The 18,246-nt window shown below is 45.3% G+C and overlaps 1 protein-coding gene across 2 annotated transcripts in view; it reads left to right on the top strand.

Moving 5' to 3' along the window:
- The window catches only part of MCF2 (MCF.2 cell line derived transforming sequence), a 59,663-nt gene that overhangs the window by 30,470 nt on the left and 10,947 nt on the right, over positions 1-18,246 (top strand). For both annotated transcript variants that reach the window (XM_055727715.1, XM_055727716.1), the window contains 15 exons: positions 2,184-2,308; positions 2,784-2,898; positions 3,259-3,378; positions 4,550-4,741; positions 6,184-6,375; positions 6,526-6,697; positions 9,716-9,804; positions 10,388-10,476; positions 10,723-10,789; positions 12,610-12,725; positions 12,839-12,908; positions 13,252-13,344; positions 13,685-13,777; positions 14,788-14,913; positions 15,733-15,954. In XM_055727715.1, coding sequence (XP_055583690.1) covers positions 2,184-2,308; positions 2,784-2,898; positions 3,259-3,378; positions 4,550-4,741; positions 6,184-6,375; positions 6,526-6,697; positions 9,716-9,804; positions 10,388-10,476; positions 10,723-10,789; positions 12,610-12,725; positions 12,839-12,908; positions 13,252-13,344; positions 13,685-13,777; positions 14,788-14,913; positions 15,733-15,954 — 1,881 coding nt within the window. The remainder of the gene's footprint in view (positions 1-2,183; positions 2,309-2,783; positions 2,899-3,258; positions 3,379-4,549; positions 4,742-6,183; positions 6,376-6,525; positions 6,698-9,715; positions 9,805-10,387; positions 10,477-10,722; positions 10,790-12,609; positions 12,726-12,838; positions 12,909-13,251; positions 13,345-13,684; positions 13,778-14,787; positions 14,914-15,732; positions 15,955-18,246) is intronic.

Raw genomic sequence — 18,246 nt, 5'->3', positions numbered from 1 at the left:
ATTATAGGCATTCCTATTATTAGAAGAATCAGTGCAGCCGGCTGTTGTCTTTGCTGCTCCTGCATCTTTCTGGGGACAGCACAAGCCTGTCCCCAAACCCTCACTTCAGGAACAATTCCTGTGTTAACAGCCGTGCTGTGTGGCTGAAGAATGAGCTCCTTTGCTTTATTGACCGGATTCGCTTACATAAGTCCAAGAAGCGTAACTATCATTTATTACCATTTGCCGTTCACGTGACAGTGAGTTCCCAGAAGGCTGCCTGTAAGAAATATGCAAAATGACATCCAAAGTGTGCTATGTGTAGGCATAAATGTGCGTGCTTATGTATAGAAAGCATCATTATAGATACTGCCAATAGTCTTTTTCTTCTTTGAAAGTGAAGAGAGCTCTAGTATAAAGCAGCAGCTACATACACTACAATATGACTTACTGACTTAAACCTCATGCTTAGGACTGTGGCCAGAGTGTAGGGGGAAAATAGAAGCTATACAACGTAGTCCTGAATATAAACCAGCCTGTAATACACACTTTCTTCTGTGGAGAAATAAAACATGTTGTGTTTTCATTTGCATATAAAGCACAGCAGCCTCAGTGCTAGGCATCTGTTGCTTTCAGTACCTCATCTATTAATTTCAAATATCAAAAGCGCTCGTTGGCTTTTGACTGAAATGAAGTCCATTGCCTTTATCTTTTGTTCCTTCTAAGACCATGAAAGATGAAAGCCGATGAGAAACTGTGCACAGATTGTGGTGACAGCGAGACATGGGATGCTTGTCTCTCTCATGACAACCCCAAGCTTGGTACAGCTGATTCCTGAATTCAAATAATGAATTGATCAGAATAATTTATGTAGCTGTGATACTGAACGGAAGCTAGTTGCAAACACAATGAAAAAAAGGACAGAAATTAATTAAACAGAGTAACTAAGAAATTAACCTTTTTGATATACTGAATGGGGAAGAAATCAAGTTAACACCTGTTTGACAGCCACGCTACTTTGCTGTATGTATAATGAAAAGCTTTGAATCAAGAGGGGAACGCTGGGCTCTGGAGGGTGAGATGTAAGAGGATGAAGTACCAGCCACCTGTGGTCTAAAGCGTGCTGCGTGATTCCTGTTCCCCTTCAAGTCTCCTGGACGTGGTAGTGTCAAAAGGAGATGGGGTTTTTGCCTTGTGGTCATCTTCCATGACGTTTTAGTGATAGGGTTGCAAACCTGCAGCATACACTGCATATGGAGGAGGTGAAGCTCCTGTGGCCGTATCCTTCGGCTCCCGGGCTCCTGCCCTGAAGATGCTGTTATGTTTAGGTTGCTGTGAGCTATCTGGGGCAGACAGATGCTTAAGCAAGTCTGTGCTTTCTGAATCTTCTCCCTAAAGCGGTTTTGCTATTGTTTCTCTTGCAGTAGGAGTCTGGCCACCTCCTAGGACGGGGTCTTAACGACTCCAGGGGTTGGCTCTCTCATGGAGCCATGCATAGGTCTCTCCTTCAGAGCTTCTTCCAAATCGGTTAATCAGCCACATCTGTTTTCTCCTTCCTTCTCACCTCTGTGTTTGGTCTCTTTTTTTTCTTGAAAATAATTGACCAAATGCACCTGTCTGCTTCGGGGCTGAGCCCAGCACAGCACAAAGCACCTCAGCTGATGCTAATGAACACACCAAGGGTTTAAATTTTCCCTAAGTGGAGATAACACTAAAGCACTGACTTGCCTCTCTATGTAGAGGCTGTAGTAAGTGGTGCTGCGTGGTCTCAGTCCCAGCTTTGTCCCGCTATGGGATGCTCTTCCTACAACCTCCTGTGATGACCTTGATGGAGAAGCACAGCCTTCAAGCTGCAGGAATGCTTGCTTGAAGACATGAGCTTGTGGATAGATGCCTAATACAAACCCACCTGCTCACCAGGAGGCCTGTGGTGGTGCTGTCTTCCTGCCCTTGAATCATTTTATGGCCTGATGTTTTCCTGTGTGCCCGTTTCCAGCCAGCCTGGCAGGAGTCCGTAGCTCAGCCTTCTCCAGCTCCAGGGGTGAGCCCCGTGGAAAGGGGCTAAAACATCTGCTGGGAGCCCTTTGGTCCAAGGGATGCTGGTGCTTTGTTTTGCACAGGGAAACGAAATGGGAGAAACATGAAATGACTTATCCTTACCTCAAAAGAAGTATCCTGAATCAGAAATGTTTTGCATTACGCAGGAAGATATTACAGCAGTCACAAAAGAGGGAAACTTGCTTCTGAGCAGTTTTGAAGAGCCTGACCCTGGGGAATGCAGTCAGGACCAGCACCACGAGAGGCCTGGGGACTGGGAGACTGTCCACCGGTGAGTGCACCGTGTTCCTAATTTGCCTGATTTTTGAGTGAAAATACTCAAGTTATTTAAGCGTAGATGTGTTGTTTAGGCCACCTATCAAACAGAGACAAAGATACTGGAATTTTGCTCCAGAGCCATCACATTGCTGGGTGACTTCTGTCAAATGACTTTGACCTGCTGTGATTTTTTCCCCGCCGCTGCTTCGATGAGGCTGTGGAGCAGATGCAGGGTGCTCCCATGCCAGGCTCCCAGGTATTATTCAGATAAATGGAGGTAGCAACAACTGCGTCACGCAGGCGCTGTCACCTCTAGTGATTATTTCATTAAAATTCTCTCTGAAATCTTCACAAGTCATACATTGACTCCATTGACTTCTGAGAGCTTGAGTGCAGAAGACCTGAAGAGGTGAACTGTAGGGCTTGTCCATCTCTGCTTGTCCTCTAGATGCAAACTGTTCCAATCCTGTCCTTTTTCTCTGCTCAAGGTTACTTGGCCAGCTGCATGAGATGGAGACTGCTTTTGATGGCTTCTGGGAGAAACATCAGTTAAAAATGGAGCAATATTTACAACTGTGGAAGTTTGAGCAAAGTTTTCAAGAGGTATGATCAGATGCACTTCTGTTGGCAGAAGGAAGAGTTGGAGATGGAAAGGAGGGGAGAGGAGATAAGTTTTTAGTGGATTTTATTATGAGAGCCTTTGATTTATGCTGCAGTTCTTGACTCTGGCAGGGCTAGCTAGCTGGGGGAGACCACTCTGCTTCCTTACTCCGAGCTAATTTAGGTGTTGCTTCCGTGCCGTTGCATAGGTTTTGCTGTTGGAAGCATCTCTGAACGTAGATATTAGTCCTTGGACGCTAGTTTTATTATTGGATTAGCTGAAGTGTGATTAATTCTGGTCTGAGAATGATTTTCTGCCTGTGCTTTGTATCCTTTTGCAGCAGTCTTCTTCTTTGTGTCTAGGTCAAGAATGCCATTGAATTTTTAAAGGGTCAGCAAGCGGAGCTGCCCGACACTGGCGACAGTGTCCCCCAAGTAAAACAGAGGCTCAAGGACCTGGGTCATTTCGATGGTATGGCTCAGGTGAGATACTCTTTCACGGAAAGAAGCACAAGTGAAACACAAGAGGTACATTCTCTATTTGTGGTAGGAAGCGTTTTCTGAAATTACCTGGTTCTGGATTAATTCGTTGGTAAGTGGCTCCATGAAAGGATTGATTTCATGTCTCTCCTCTGCACAGCAACGCTGTGATCACTTCGAAAGCCAGGAACAGGGTTTTTAATTATCATAGTTAAAATAAATCGCTGAGCCACCGTGAAAATCCAGAACAGATAAATGTCTGAACATAGGGGAGGCGTGGGATTTAATGAGATAGAAGAATTATTTATATGTTAAGTGCTTTAGCAGTGTTAATAGGCAGACTTGTTGCGAGGCACATGGAGAGGCAAAAAAGTTGTTATCTTGATGTGCCTGTGAATTGAACATAACATATGCATGAAGACGAAGAGATGTAGGGGAAAGAAGAGTGAAGAGAGGTGATTCACAGGAGCCCGACTGAAGATGGGACTTCTGTAAAAGGGTGTGCTTGCCAAGCGGGCCAGGGTCAGTGGAGAAGTCCTGAGGGATCTGGACACAACCCTCAGAGGGTTCTTTGAAAATTGGAGTCCTAGGGGAAAGGCCTGAGGCTTTTTGGTCCTTTGGAAGAAATGTTTGTGGGGGGAGGGAGGAGGAATGCAAGGCCAGGCAGAGAGGGTGCAACAGGGAAGCAGTCCCAGCAGAAAGCCAGCCCTGGAGAAGATGTTACACTGGCCAAGATGTGCAGATGAGATAGCTTGGTCTTTGCATCAAGCTTTGCTGCAAAGTGCCTGGGTTTTTTTCGCCACAAACCTTCACTGCCCAAGTTCCCTTTCATGCTTAGGAGCGTAGTGTGCCTAAATCGGGTATCAGCTGCGTTTGTTTTTCCAGTCTAGTTCCTGGAGACGGCAGCAGCACATTGCCAACAGCCATTCACAGCATTGCTAGTTTGGTGAAATACAGTTTACTTCATCCTCTTTTTGGATAGCAAAAGGTTTTTTTTTCCCAGACGATGGGTGCTATTTTATCCTGCGTAAGCCACCCATCTGCCTACTCCTAATGGCAGTCATCGCCATGTGTACCTGAAGTCTGGTAAGACGTGAAAATGCATGTTGTCACATATAGATATTTTGGCATTATTTCAGTAAGTGTGCAATCCATTCTCTTCCTTTCACTGAAGGATCTGATAGGGAAGGCTCAGGTGGTGATACTACACGGACACCAGCTAGCAGCAAACCATCACTATGCACTCAACTTAATCTGCCAACAATGCAACGAGCTGCGGCACCATTCTGATGTCTTGTCTGACGAGATCAAAAGGAAGCAGTTGCGACTGCAGAAGACCTTGGATCTTCATACCCGCCTTCAGCAGGTACAGTTCAGAGATGCAGTGACCTGAGAAGTAGACCCTTTGCTTCCCCATGGGGTTAGCCTCTCCACATCTTAGCTGGAAGTGTGCGAAATGTGCAGCTTTGCTTCAGCAGGTCATGGTAGGGAAGTGTTCACCAGCGGCTGGAGGAGTGATTCACCCCTTGGTTAGCTGGTTAAGTTAGCAAAGCGTTCTCTACTGGTGCTGTGAATAGTCAGCAGAAAGAGGTGGGCATCTCCAGAGGGCAGTTCAGAATGCCCAAGTTCAGCTGCTGCTGTTGGTCATGCTTTCATGTTGCATCCACATTTTAATTGAGTTTTGAGGTTTTCATACCCAGTGCAAAAGAGGTAATGCTTGCAGATAAACGCCAGCCCTTTTTCCTTAGCAATTTATTAAGAATGAACATAGCTGACTGTAAAATACGGTGACAGATTGGTAGATAGGCACAGCTGCTGTGTGCTAGCATGGAAGTGGAGTCGTGTGGCTCCAATGCTCTTTGATATCTTAATCAGAGTCAGATATTCATTTAGGGAAATTCACGCTAATTAGGCCAGAAGGCACACTGCTGTAACATGCTTGAGGCCATTAAGAGAAGCAGCGAAGTTTGACCCTGTTCCATTTCACTGTTTGGGGGGACTTGGGAGCTTGTTCTTTCTCTCTGTGTCTGCAATGTTGCACTAATCTGTGGGGGCACATGGTCCCTCAGCAGCCCCTCAGCTGCAGGGCAGTGTCCTCTCTCAGGCCTCCCACGTTCCTGGCCGGTGCGGTGGTGTAGCCCATGGGCTGTGCTGCCGCACACCGTGGTCCTGCTCTCCACCACCCCGCTTTCCGCTCGCAGCACTGGAGGTCCTCTGTCGTTCTTGGCTGCAGCATCTTCTTACGCCTGTGCACACCACAGCGTGTGAGTGCCAGCCAAACCCCAGCCTGGCGTTCACCTGTTACCTGTGCATGTTAAATGCTGACCTTTCAACTGCAATTTAAAATCCTTATTTTTTTCGGAACAGGAATGCAATTACTGTGGTCATTCCTTGTGATTCAGGTCTGCTCAGAGGCAGGCATTTATTTCAAGAAACCTGCGTGTCTCACTGTAAACTCTGTACTGCCCCCTTCAGCTTTCTAAATTGGATAAATAAAGATCTGCTTATCATTTGGTTCAACTATGCACTGAATAGTGCTTCGGTGTCAGTTTTACCGTTGGTTTTAGCCAGGTACAAGTGGGAGCGCAACTTGGCTGGGTATGTTGAGGACTGCAGTCGCCCTCCAGAAAAAATGTGGCCTTTCTACTTTCTAATCAAAATGCAATAGCTGCTGAGGTCTTTAGGAGTACTAATTAGCTCCAAGTTGAAAATACAGATCCAGTAAAAGATATTCCTCATGGGAACCTTGATTTCATAGGGGTGCTGCTGACAGTCTTGCTCCCTGTGTTTGCCCTGTGCTGTTACCAGGCTCTGCAGTGCTGTGACGAAGGTGCCTACCTGCTCGCCAACCAGCAGATGGATAAGTGCCAGTCTAAAGAAGGCGCTCAGAAAGCTCTCCAGGACATAGAAAGATTTCTTGAAAGCTCTTCAGCCTACTTAAACTATGATCCCCAAGCCCTACGCTATGATTTTGAGTCAGTCTTAACACCTGACCTGAAGGTAAGCATCCCTTCCAGTTCCTTGCTGCACAGGTGAAGGGCAGGGTCGGACTGTGTTGCAGTGTCATCACCCTTGTAGTCCTCTGGTTTGGGTCAAAGTGGAAAATTATGGTGGTTATTTGATCACAGGAGTCCTTTTCACTCTCTACAGTGCCAGATACAGTCAGTGCAGGTCAAGCTTGAAAACGTTCGAAGCATGTTTGAGAATCGGCAATCTTGCTTCAAGAAGCTGTTGGATAAACACGTGCGACCTGTCCAGTTAGTAGCCCCTCGGCCAGAAAATCCACCGAGATCAAAATCGCCATTGTTCTCTCCTAAACATGGTAAAATCTTTTAAGTTTATGCTATTTTCAGATGATAATTTTCCTTTGAGGCAGGATGAGTAAGACTAAGGGCAGCTTTGAGAAACCAGCTAAAGCTTGCTGGCTGGTACAGAGTTGTTGTATAATGCTAAATGTATATGAGATGATTTATTACCTTTCCAATTTTTGTGTCTAGCTTCTCAAACCTGTGTGAAGAATGGGGCTGGTTGCTTGGTATTTATTTTCACTTCCTACTCAATGAAAAAAGAGAGCCGTAAAAAGCACATGCTTCCAGTTCTGCTTTACTAGCATCCTACTGGGCTGAAACCTGGTAAATTAGTGCTACAGGGAAAAAGGGCAATGTTTTTAAATTTATTAGCATACCTATTGTCTGCGACTGTCTTGAGCTGGAGCTGGCATCAAGTCGGACTGATGTTTGCAAAGGAGCTTGGAGAAATGAGGGGCTCAGATCTTATGAACGGAAATGAGGTGGATGCTTAACTCCCTTTGATTCCTTGAGGATGTCTTCCTTAAATCCTGCTGGACAATAATTACTGTCCATAAAGGTACAAATTCTGGTTGAACTGAGGTCACTGAATGTTCTGCCCTGATTTTGGTAATGGGATGTGGCTCAATATTAGCTTTAAATGATAACATTAAAACTTTCATCCTTGGCAGTCCTGTATGTATCAGACTTAAAAAGTATTCCAAGGTAACATCCTTGTATTTTAAACCAGGGACATGCTAAGTTGTGTGGGAATATTAAATTCAGTGATCTGACTGCATAAAGCAATTAAACATCTGTGTTTTAGTACAAAATCTTTATCGTGAATTGATGAATATTGGTAATGGTGAATTGCAGCAGGTGTCATACAGCAGCAGCAGTGTAAATAGTCAGGCTAGTGGAGGGAGAGGAATGAAGCTAGATGCAGTGAGGGGAATTAAGCTACTCAAGATGCAGGCCAGTGCAGCCAGTAAATCCCAGATTTCCTCTTTTCAGGCTGCTGCCACCTTCACTACACCACACTGCTCTGTGAACCCCTTTCCTCGATCAGGAGAAAAACTCTGAATCTGCAAAGTAGAGCATTGCCCATTTTGCCTAATGTAACTTTTCCAGCTTCCTAGAAACAGGAAAATGTTAAGGAGGATTTATTGACTGGAAGAGTAGGGGTGAATGGGTGGCCACCTCCGTGGGATGTCGTGAGACCATCATCAATTGCTGGACTTATTTCATGCCTTTGTGGGGTGCACGTTTTTCCAGCAAAGGCACTCGGTCGCCTGCCAAGCGCAGGTATCCTCCATTAATCCTCTCCTTGAAAGAGATGATCAAGTGTGTTGAAATGAGCGGAGCCAGCAAGCAGGGAAAGACAAAAGGCTCCTCTTTGGATAGATCACGCCAAGAGAGCTTTTTAATAAGGCCTGTGTTTGATACAAAACATCAAAATGCTGCAGGCCTGCTGGCGTGACGTGCAGTGTCAAAGACGCATGCTGGGCTCCGCCGGGAGTGCTTTGAGACGGATGGGTTTTATGGTGTGGATTGAAACCAAGCCACCCCTGAGCACATTACTTTTGTCCTCTCTTTCTTTCTTTTGTTTTCCTCCCCCTTCCTCTTCTGTCTGAGGACAGACGCTTCCTCTTTCATCTTTGCCCTGGGTTTGAAGCCCGTCTGATAAATGCGGTTCTAATTTTGAAACCACTTTTTGGGGAGAAAAAAAAGAGTAAACCTGTCCTGTCTTGAGCTGTAGAGCGTAGCGAGATGCACAGCAGCGGCGTGGCGCGAGCCCGCGTGCTGGAGCAAAGCCACCCTTGCAGCAGAACCACAGCCGGTGACCACCCCCCGCTGAACTCCGGTCCGTGTGCTCCCCAGGGGACCACTGGCGAGTCCTCCCTTCTTCTGGGTCCTCCTGTCCGTGACGGGGTGCACCCCACATGTGCCTTTGATGTGCTCTGCAGCATCCAGAGCGCTCTCCTTGATTGCTTGGTGCATGTGCAGGTGGAGGCGTGGGCCCCCGCCGGTGGTAGCTCTCTGGCAGCAGCCCCAGGTGAAGGTGGGCTGCCGGCTCTCTGCATATCCCTCTGCATCCATTTTTCTCGCTACATCTTCTGCTTCACAAAGGTGGCTCTTTGGTGTCAGCACTGCTCAAACCTCAAACCTAGGCACAGCTGCTCTTGCATTCATGTGTGCTGTGATACCTTTTTTGACCCAATGGAAAGATAGCCTATTAGTCCAGGTTATTTTTAAATTATTTTTTTAAACATCGCCAGCCTCTTTCTTCTATTTGTGAATAAGGTGGATATTACATATCAGAATGTGTTAATTTTTGGTCCATCTAAGAATTCGGTGTAGCTGCTGTGGCTGCAGTCTGGCACGTGGAGCTGTCACTGAGGCCAGTGAGATTCTTGAGAAATTCATGATTGCCATTCATGTTGGGGGAGAAGGCGTGTTTTGCTGAGGAATTACCTTGTTGGCTGTTCAGGACTAGGAAGTATTTGAGAGATGCTGTACAACTCAATAGGGAGATTGATGTTTTATTTTTAAGCTTCCAGTTTACTTCTGTATTCCACAGTATTACAACTTGTAATTATTTACTGACAATATCAATAAATTCTTCCAAGGTGGAGAAACAAATTATACCAGCTGAGCGTCTTGCCCTACGTTCATAAAAGGACTTTAAAACAATATCCCAGTAGGTGATACTCCTTTTGGTAGGTTATTTGATTCTATTGTTTTCCGTCATTTGCACAGGCTTCACAGACTGTTAGGTTTTGATTACAGTATTCACTTAATGGACATTTTTTTTTTTTCTGATTACTTTTTACTTTATGGCCTTCGCGACTGTCCATGTGACTTGTGCTACTTGCTATTAGTACTGTTGTTTGAGAGAGCCTTTATTTTGTCAGTTTGTTTGTGGTATTAGATAACTAATTATTTATTCTTAAGACATATCCCATTTTTCTTCGTGACTTATTATTTCTGTCTGAACCCTGTCCTTCACTACAGATGTGCATAATGTAATTATGGGTTTTTTTCTACCCAAGGTGTGGATTTTAATTCCAGTTTGAAATTTTCATTTGATCTCTCTCTTCCTGGGAAGAAAACGTCAAGAAAAACTCCAAGTTCTCGCAAGGTAAAAATTAGTCATGAAATCAGAATGAGTTTTATAGACTGAAAAACAGAAACCCTTCTAAATATTGATTGTATTTGTGCTTTTGATTTGAAGATGTTCTTTGGTGGTTTCTTTTCCCCTCCTTTAAAAAAACCTGAAACAACAAACCTTTCATATCCATATGACTTAGTTGGATTAGTCCAGCACCTGAGATCTATCTCGGATTGTTTTCCTGAGTCACAGATATCGATTTCCTGCGTGTTAATTCCCTGAGCTTGTTCTTTGCATAACAGTGATGTCTATTAAGAAAATGCCCATCTGCAGATATTTCCCCAGTGGAAACTGTTCTCTGGTCTCTGCATTAATGAATTACGTTACCAGTATTTTCAGATTTTATGTAGCAGAGTAATTTCTGGGAATATTTGGCTACCTATTATACACTATTCCCTTTCAAAATTTTGTGTCACAAAAGATTTCTTAAAAGGAAACGTAATTTATCCTTCCCCACAGAGTTCCTGTGCCGGTATCAGGGGCTGGGCTTGTCCTGCCTCTGCAGTAACCTCCCTGCAGCTCTTCTTCCCAGTGCCTCCCATTTCTTTTCCAGATTGAAGTAATGCATGACTATCAGGAAAAACGGAATTCCTTGCAGTATTTTATTTCAGACAGTGATGACAACTTAGATATACTAAAAGGGTAAGTTTTCACCCTGTTTACATCACTCAAAATAAGTGAGTTTATTTCTAGCTGGTCCTTGCCCAGCGCATGTGTTCCTCCAACCTGACCTGGGTTTCATCTCTTGTGCTTTTACCCGTTTTATCGTCCCTATGTGGGCTGTTAATGAGGTCGCACTGTGTTTTGGGCTTGTTGAACTGCACTGGTTGCCTGTGGGGTTTTTACAGGCATAAAAATAATATACTTCTATTTTTTTCTTTATTTTAGCCATGTCATCAATGAGCTTATAGAAACTGAGAGAGTGTACGTAGAGGAACTCTTCACTGTTTTGACGGTGAGTGACTTTTTCAGGTTGTTCATTGCTGTTCCCCAGCAACTTGTACAAAAGGGCACCTGCCGCTCTGTCAAACTGAGCAAAAATGTGATGGGGCAGGTTTCCACCAGACTGTCAGATCCCAAGCTAGTCGTAAATGCTCAAGTCATCTCCCCAGTTTTCCTTTGTTGGGGGCATCTGCAGGAACAGTTGGTGTCAGGATGAGCTTTTCATCTAGAATGAGGGAGAAGCCTTCTGTTTGTACGCAAAAGCACTGGTAATTAGTTTTATCAGTGCCTGGAGAAGTGTACAAAAAGCTGTTATTTTTAACTGTTCCTCGATTTCTTTTACCTTTTGGAAACAAAAGAAAGAAGCTTGTGTTTTATCCTTGGGAGGATTCTGTTTCAATGCTGTGAAATTTGTGATTGTGTAAAGCACGTTTCTTTAGAAACCAGGTAATAATTTCTCATACTGCCATTTTAGACATTTCTGCTTTATTCCAAAATAACTCTTGCTGATGGCCAAAACAAGTTGGCTGTTAAATAGCTCTCCCCCCTTGCATTTCTCTCACCCAGGAGCAAGCAGGATATAAATCTGTTGGACTGCAGGTAGTTACATGTAATTGCCCTGCACTGATTGTTTTTTGTTGTTAAACCATACTCTGTATGATAAAGCAGTTGGCAGGTACATAGATTTATTATCATGCATATCAAGTCTAGATAGAGAAAAATGGACAGATAGACTCAGATTTTCTGAAAATAGTATTTCCTTTGAAGAGGGAAGCCTGCTTGCAGTGGTTAAATACAAATGACTAATTTTACAGGTACTTATCTTCTACTGCATCTTTACTCAACTGCAAAATGCCTGCTTCGTATGAGGAATACTGATTCCTACCATAATGAGTGTGAGAGATTAATTTGGCAAGCCAAAGAAGACATGCTGTGCATACTGCAGACATTTTTGCAAAGATTTTTGCTACTCAGGTTGGAAGGGCCTCAGTGCTGTGCCATCTCGGTGACTAACATGGTCAGCTTGAGCTGTGGCTAGCAGCCACCTTGATGTCCTCTTTGCCGCGGCGGTCCTGAGCTCTGCCCGTGCCTTCTGCAGTTAGGGTATTCACCATACCCGGTGAATGTTTTTGCCTTGGTGCGGTGATGTGATGTTACTGAGGGGAGCTGTGCGTTATTTCTTAGTTCCACCACGCAGTTTGTAGTGCAGTGCTGTCCCTTCCAGCTCCTCCCTGGTTTGGGAGGCTGTGATTTCAAGAGGCAGGTGGAGCCACAGAGGACAGAAATCCTGAAGTATGGAGGAGAGCGAGACCCCAGTGCTCAGCAGGCGTTGTACAAGAGCAGAAAGCCCATTGATTCTGACCTCAAGCTGTCTCTGCTTTGTAACAAGTCACCTCGCTGCGCTGGGTCCCGTGAGGTTGTGTGTAACTGCGTACCCCGTACAAACACATTGTCACTCCTGTGTCCCACAGTCATAGCAGCAGATGTGGTCAACCCAGACAAATATTCCTCAGGGACCTCTCGTGCAGTCAGGCCATAGTGAGGAGCAAGTGGCTGCTGTTTGCCTTTGGTGAATAGGGAGCATCTTGTGGCGCCGGCCAGCCCTACAGGGGCCATCCCAAGCCATCCCCTGCTGGACCACAACCCCACGTGCCCCAGGGGCTGAAGGACAGGGGTTTAGAGATGCAGATAAGGAGTTAAAGGGGATGTTGCGCTTTGAAGCAAAGCAGATTGTGTTGAAAATCTGTTCATGTCCCCTTTTCATCTGCCTTCGAGGAGATGCCAAGCCAAGGCCTTACCAACTGAGTGATGAGCCCCTTTTGCATCCTGCAGGGCTACAGAGCTGAGATGGATAACCCTGCCATGCTCATCCTCATGCCTCCCGTGCTGAGGAACAGGAAGGACGTCCTCTTCGGAAACATGCCCGAGATATACGACTTCCACAACAAGTACGATGCTGGCTCTGTTCCCCTTTTTATCAGATTGATTTCCTATAATGATTAAATACCCAAACCATACCTTGTGTGCCACTGCGTTTTGTCTCTTCTCCCATCTCTTGCAGAATTTTCCTGCACAGTTTGGAAAGCTGCCTGGGAGCACCCGAGAGAGTGGGATTTTGTTTCCTAGACAGGGTGGGTGACTCATTTTCACATATAAAGCAGACTTGAAGGCCAATGTTTCTTCTGATTTGTCGCACTGTGCAACATCTCAGTTATGTCAGTTGAGTAAGACGCTTCTGACACGCAACACCAACAGCCAGGCAGGAGCGTAGGTGCGTGGCCAGCAGCAGATGGGGGAGAGCAACAGTCGTGACTACACTGCAGGCTGCTGTGATTCCCAGCAGTGCTTTTTTTACCCACACTCTGTGACTTTTAGATATTAAAGCTGGCAACAGAGATAAAAGCAAATTTATAATTTGGGTGTTCACCTGATTTGGCTGCATGCATGTGACTTGCCTTTCGGCTTCCCTTGCAGCGAGAGGATTTCCAGATGTATGAGAAATACTGCCAGAACAAGCCCCGGTCGGAGTCCCTGTGGAGGCAGTGCTCTGAAAGCACCTTCTTCCAGGTGAGCTGTTTGTTCCTGCCAAGGCTGGCGTCGTCCTGGGACACTCACTTGTCCTAAACACCTTCCTCAGTACCCCACAATTTTGCAGCATATTCTGTTCACCATCGCATGGAAGCTTCACAAAAATAGCAGCTGGAGTTTCTTGTACACAAGGAGTTTCAGCATCATGAAAAAATTCATGATATTATTTTATGTGTTTTTATGAAATTTCTTTAGTTATAGGCGCCATATGATGTTTTTACATGAAACCTTTGAAGTCATTAAACCATACTAGTCATGCTGTTGGAATAACGACCTATAGTTGGTGCAGAACTTATTTAATCTGAATTCTTTGTTCCAGGAATGCCAAAGAAAATTAGAGCACAAACTCGGGCTGGATTCCTATTTGCTCAAACCAGTGCAGCGCCTGACAAAATACCAGTTACTTCTGAAGGTATTTCATATTCTGCTTTGAAAGGACATCAGGAGATGGATTTGTTTTTCCAGTTTGTTTTATTTTTCAATTAAGGGTTACCTGTAAATCAGCACAGAGCTTTAGATTACATATTGCTTATCTTGGCCCTCCATAGTGTCTTTCGGTGAAGATGATTTGCGTACCTGAAAAAGGAACAGGGGCTTTTAATGAGCCGTTTTTTGAGGGGAGAAGGACTGTTTGAATCTGTTCAGAGATGCAAAATGACAGAAGCACTTCTAAGAAAACTGAACGAGAGATGATCGTGATGGTCACGACCAGTACGATGAATGAAATATGTTGATGCACCTCTTCTTCTCCTCAGGCTGTTATAGTGCCTGTAATCTTGAATGCATTTATTTTTGTGTCCCCTGTCTGAGGCAGGGCAGTGCTGTTACTGCCACTCTGTAAAGTGGAATAACACTGGGGTGGTGGCTTCTGTACCCTACCTCCTAGCCTCTGGAATGAGAGATGAGTACACGTGAAGTGTGTAGGTGGGCACAGGAGATCTGAAATGAAAGTAATTTTATAACAATGGTATAATTCCCTAATCTGCCTTCCATTTATTGACTTGAAGGCTCTAGATTTTGTAAATTCTGTTCCTTCTGTCTGCCAGGCTGAAGACAATCATCTGCTGCCCACCTCATCTGAAGGCAAATATGGCGTATTGGCAGCTAATGGGAAACCTGAGCCTTAGTTCCTTATTTCTTACCCAGCAGGAAACACAACACACAGAACTTAGATGAGCGTGATGCTGCTCTATAACCTGACAATGTTCTTAAGGAAACCCAGAAAAAAATGGGCCATGCTTCAGTGATCTGTTCTCCACCTCATACTGTCTGTTGGTTTAGAGTCAATGTTTTTTTCCAGTGACATATGAAAAAAGAAACTCAGGAGGTGTAGGTTGCTTTTGGGTATTGGAAACTCTGGGCGAGATGGAAAGATCTGCTTTGTTCAAGTGCAAACACATGCTCTTCCATTTCTATTTTCAGGAGCTGCTAAAGTACAGCACGAGCTGTGATGGAGTTCAGGAACTTCAGGAAGCTCTGGTTGCGATGTTGGATTTGCTAAAGTCAGTCAATGACTCTATGCATCAGATTTCAATAACAGGATATGATGTGAGTAGTTTTGGGTAATGAGAGACCTTGCGCAAGGCCAGGTGGGGCATTGGGAATGGATAGTGTCCCAGAACGTATGAGCTACAAACTACACTAGGGCAGCTGCAAAGTTAATGGGATCAGGAAGCTCTTACAGGTGATAGTGTTCCATCTGTTTTCAGGATTTTGGAAAATATCTGCATGCAAAGGACATATCAGAAGTTGCATAGTGCCCACACTTGCCACCTTGTGGTTTTTGAGAGTATTTTTCCAGCATACACCTTCGTTCTCTGCTGGCTGACCTTAGGATGCGCCCGGGGTGTCTTCATAGCATTTCTCATTCAACATTTAACTAAATACTCTGTTGAGTCTGGTTTTGATCCTTGCCCAAGGAAGTGGTTGTCTTTCCTAGGGCTTTGTAGAAGGGTGAGAGGCTGGCTTCCTAAGCTGCTGGTCCCAGTCCTTGAGAAGTCCATCCTCCAAGACCTCCGTTCAGGCTCAGATCTCATCTGCTCTCTCTCCCACTGAAGTAGCCGGAGCCCTTGACCTGGTCTTCCATAGGAGCTGGCGAGTTTTCCTATCTTCCTAGTTCTTCCAGTTACTGACTTGTACCCCTTCACACAGACTAGCTGCAGGCCTGCGCCAGAGACCTCTGCTTCCCTCCTGGCACCATGCCGTCACTCCCAAAGGATCATCTGATCCTTCCAGGAAGACCTATTCTTAGAGTGCCGTGCCTTGGAACAGAGCTGGCTTCGGCGCCTGTCATTGTTTGGACAGCCCTCTTACATTTTAATTGACATCTTTTTCTTTCTTTTTTTTTGTTTGTCATATTCTCACCAGGGTGACCTGAGCGAACTGGGGAAGGTATTGATGCAAGGATCTTTCAGTGTTTGGACAGGACACCGAAAAGGTCCGACAAAAATGAAGGATCTTGCCAGGTTCAAGCCAATGCAGAGGCATCTGTTCCTGTACGAGAAAGCCTTGGTCTTCTGCAAGAAACGAGAGGAGCACGGAGACGGATATGACAAAACCTCATCCTACAGTTTTAAGCATTTTTTGAAAGTAAGGATTTTTTAGTTGGGGCCATTGCCATGTACATTGTAAACCAGTAACTCTGCAGACCCAGAGAGTGTTTTTGCCCTGACACAGTGGCTTGTTTGCTGCCGTTAAGGGCTGTGATGCTCCCTATGGAAGTGCCATGCCAGTGAAAGGTGGTTGGTTGCAATAAGCTGTGAGGACCGCCACAGCTGGAGCAGCAGCTGGGAGAGCCCATGGACTCGGAGTCACATATAGGGTGGCACCTGCCAGGGAAATGGAGCTACAGGCGAGTCCCAGGGATGGGAATGTGTCTTCCCCCCTCCACTAGTCCACTTTCCAGGAGTGGGGGTGAGGGCATGAAGCTGGGGTGTCCCTTTGCATCTTCCCCAGCTGACCTGGGAGAGCAAGGGGCTCCTCACACCCCTGGTCCTCAGGGAGTTCCCTTGGGCTGGGGTCTGCCTGGCTGCTGCTGAGCCCCATTTCCCAGCCCGGAGGATGCAGAGATAATTCCTCTTCCTCTCTCATTGCCCTTCTCCTTTGGCATGCTTTAACGGCAGCTAAAAGTACAATTATCAGATGAAAAGAGTGGCCTATGGCAAAATATGAGGGACATAAACAACTGTCCCAAGCCCATAAATGCTAACTATTATCAATAAAAATCCAAAAGTGCTCTCCTAAAGGAGACCTTCTGCCGTACTGCGTGTGATGAGCACTTCTAACATCGCATTTTGTCTCAGTACTCTGCCTTGTGCTTCTTGATAAGTAAAACCTCGATGTGAGTATATCTTAGAATGGAAAAAAATGGGCACTTGGGGGCAGAGCCTTCAGGTCCAGATGCTGCAGGTCCCTGATCTCAGCAGGGTCTGGGGAGGGAGAAGCCACAAGTAGTCAGAAAGCTGTGTAATAGTAGATAAGCCTGTTCAGCTCCAGTGTGTGTTACAAATTGTGTATTAAAAGCAAATCCCAGGCCATATGTCTAGGCACTTTAAATGTTTTCCCTGAGCAGCATCATTTTCTTTCTGGAGAGCTTGTTTTCCCTGTAGTACTTGTTTCACCATACGTGCTTTTGAAACAACTGAAGAGGGTGGCGTGGGGAAAGCCTGCTCGGAGGAGAAAATCCTGCGCTCAGGAGCCCAGGCAGTGTGGCCAGGGTTTTTCTTTGCCTTGTGCGGGCTTGTTTTCCAGTTGTTTTTGTTGCCACACTGGGAGGTTGAGGTTAGAAAATCCATGGATGCTGCAGGATTACATCCGCACACATCCATCTTCAGAATTGCTGTGCTGAGGGCAAAATCATGTTTCTGGAGCTTGACATTTGTTTGATTCATGATAGTATGAGGAAATCATTTTTCTTTGCCATAATGTTTTCTGGGGATGCAGAATTCAAGCAAGCTGTTGGGTAGAAGCTGTGTAACTGGACGTCTGTAAAACAAACGAGAGCCCCTCGGGATCATATTTTACATGCTGTGTAGAACATCTAGTGGCAAATGCGTCCTCAGCTGAGATTCAGTAACTTGGAGGGTGCAGGCTCGTAACTCCCTGCGATGCTGAGTGAATCAGTCTGCCTCATGCTGCTGTGGAAGGCAGTGCAGACGAACGCCATCCCAGAGCTTTGTGCAAACCCACCTTGGTCTGCATTGCAGTGACAGTGGAGGACAGTAAATCCTGGTCAGGGGAAGGACATAGAATTTCTAAATCCACTAACATGAATGAACAGACCTTAAAGATCTCTATTCCTGGCACTTTTCTTCACATCCTCATAGTGGATCATCTAAAATTACTAATATCTTGATGCCTGAGCAGTTTTGTAGGAGCCCCTGTATAATAAACTGTCATGCTAAACAAGATGCCCAGAACTGGAAATTGCAGCGGCTGGATGATGTGCTCTCTAGGCTTTCCTTTAGACATCTTTAATTTTTATTTTTTTTTTTAGTTTGGGGGGGTTTTTTGTTTGTTTTTTTTTTTTTAGTTTTTTTATGTTTTCACAAAATCAGAATGGAGCCTGATCCAGCTTTCTAAGGCATCGTGGCACTATGCTGCACAGGATAAAGTTTTTCCAAATGTTCAGGACTATGCTGCACATTTTAACCTGTGCGTTTTTAAATACCAATGGACGTGTGTGAAACTGTGCATGTGCAAATGGTCACTGGCTTTGATCACCTTCTTGCAAGCTCAGTCCTGTTCAGTGCAGATCTCCAGTCTTTTGTCAAATGTGACTGTAGAGGACCAGGTGGAGAGAGGGATGCGAGCAAAGAGAGACTGGAAAGTGCCGACGGCTGCTCGGCAGTGGCCTTTCTGCATCTGGAGGCAAGCGCTTTG

The sequence above is a fragment of the Falco cherrug genome, chromosome 15 (genome assembly GCF_023634085.1).
Source record: "Falco cherrug isolate bFalChe1 chromosome 15, bFalChe1.pri, whole genome shotgun sequence".
Lineage (NCBI taxonomy): Eukaryota > Metazoa > Chordata > Aves > Falconiformes > Falconidae > Falco > Falco cherrug.
The sequence above is the reverse complement of the archived record's forward strand: the minus strand, read 5'-3'. Positions and strand labels throughout refer to the sequence as shown.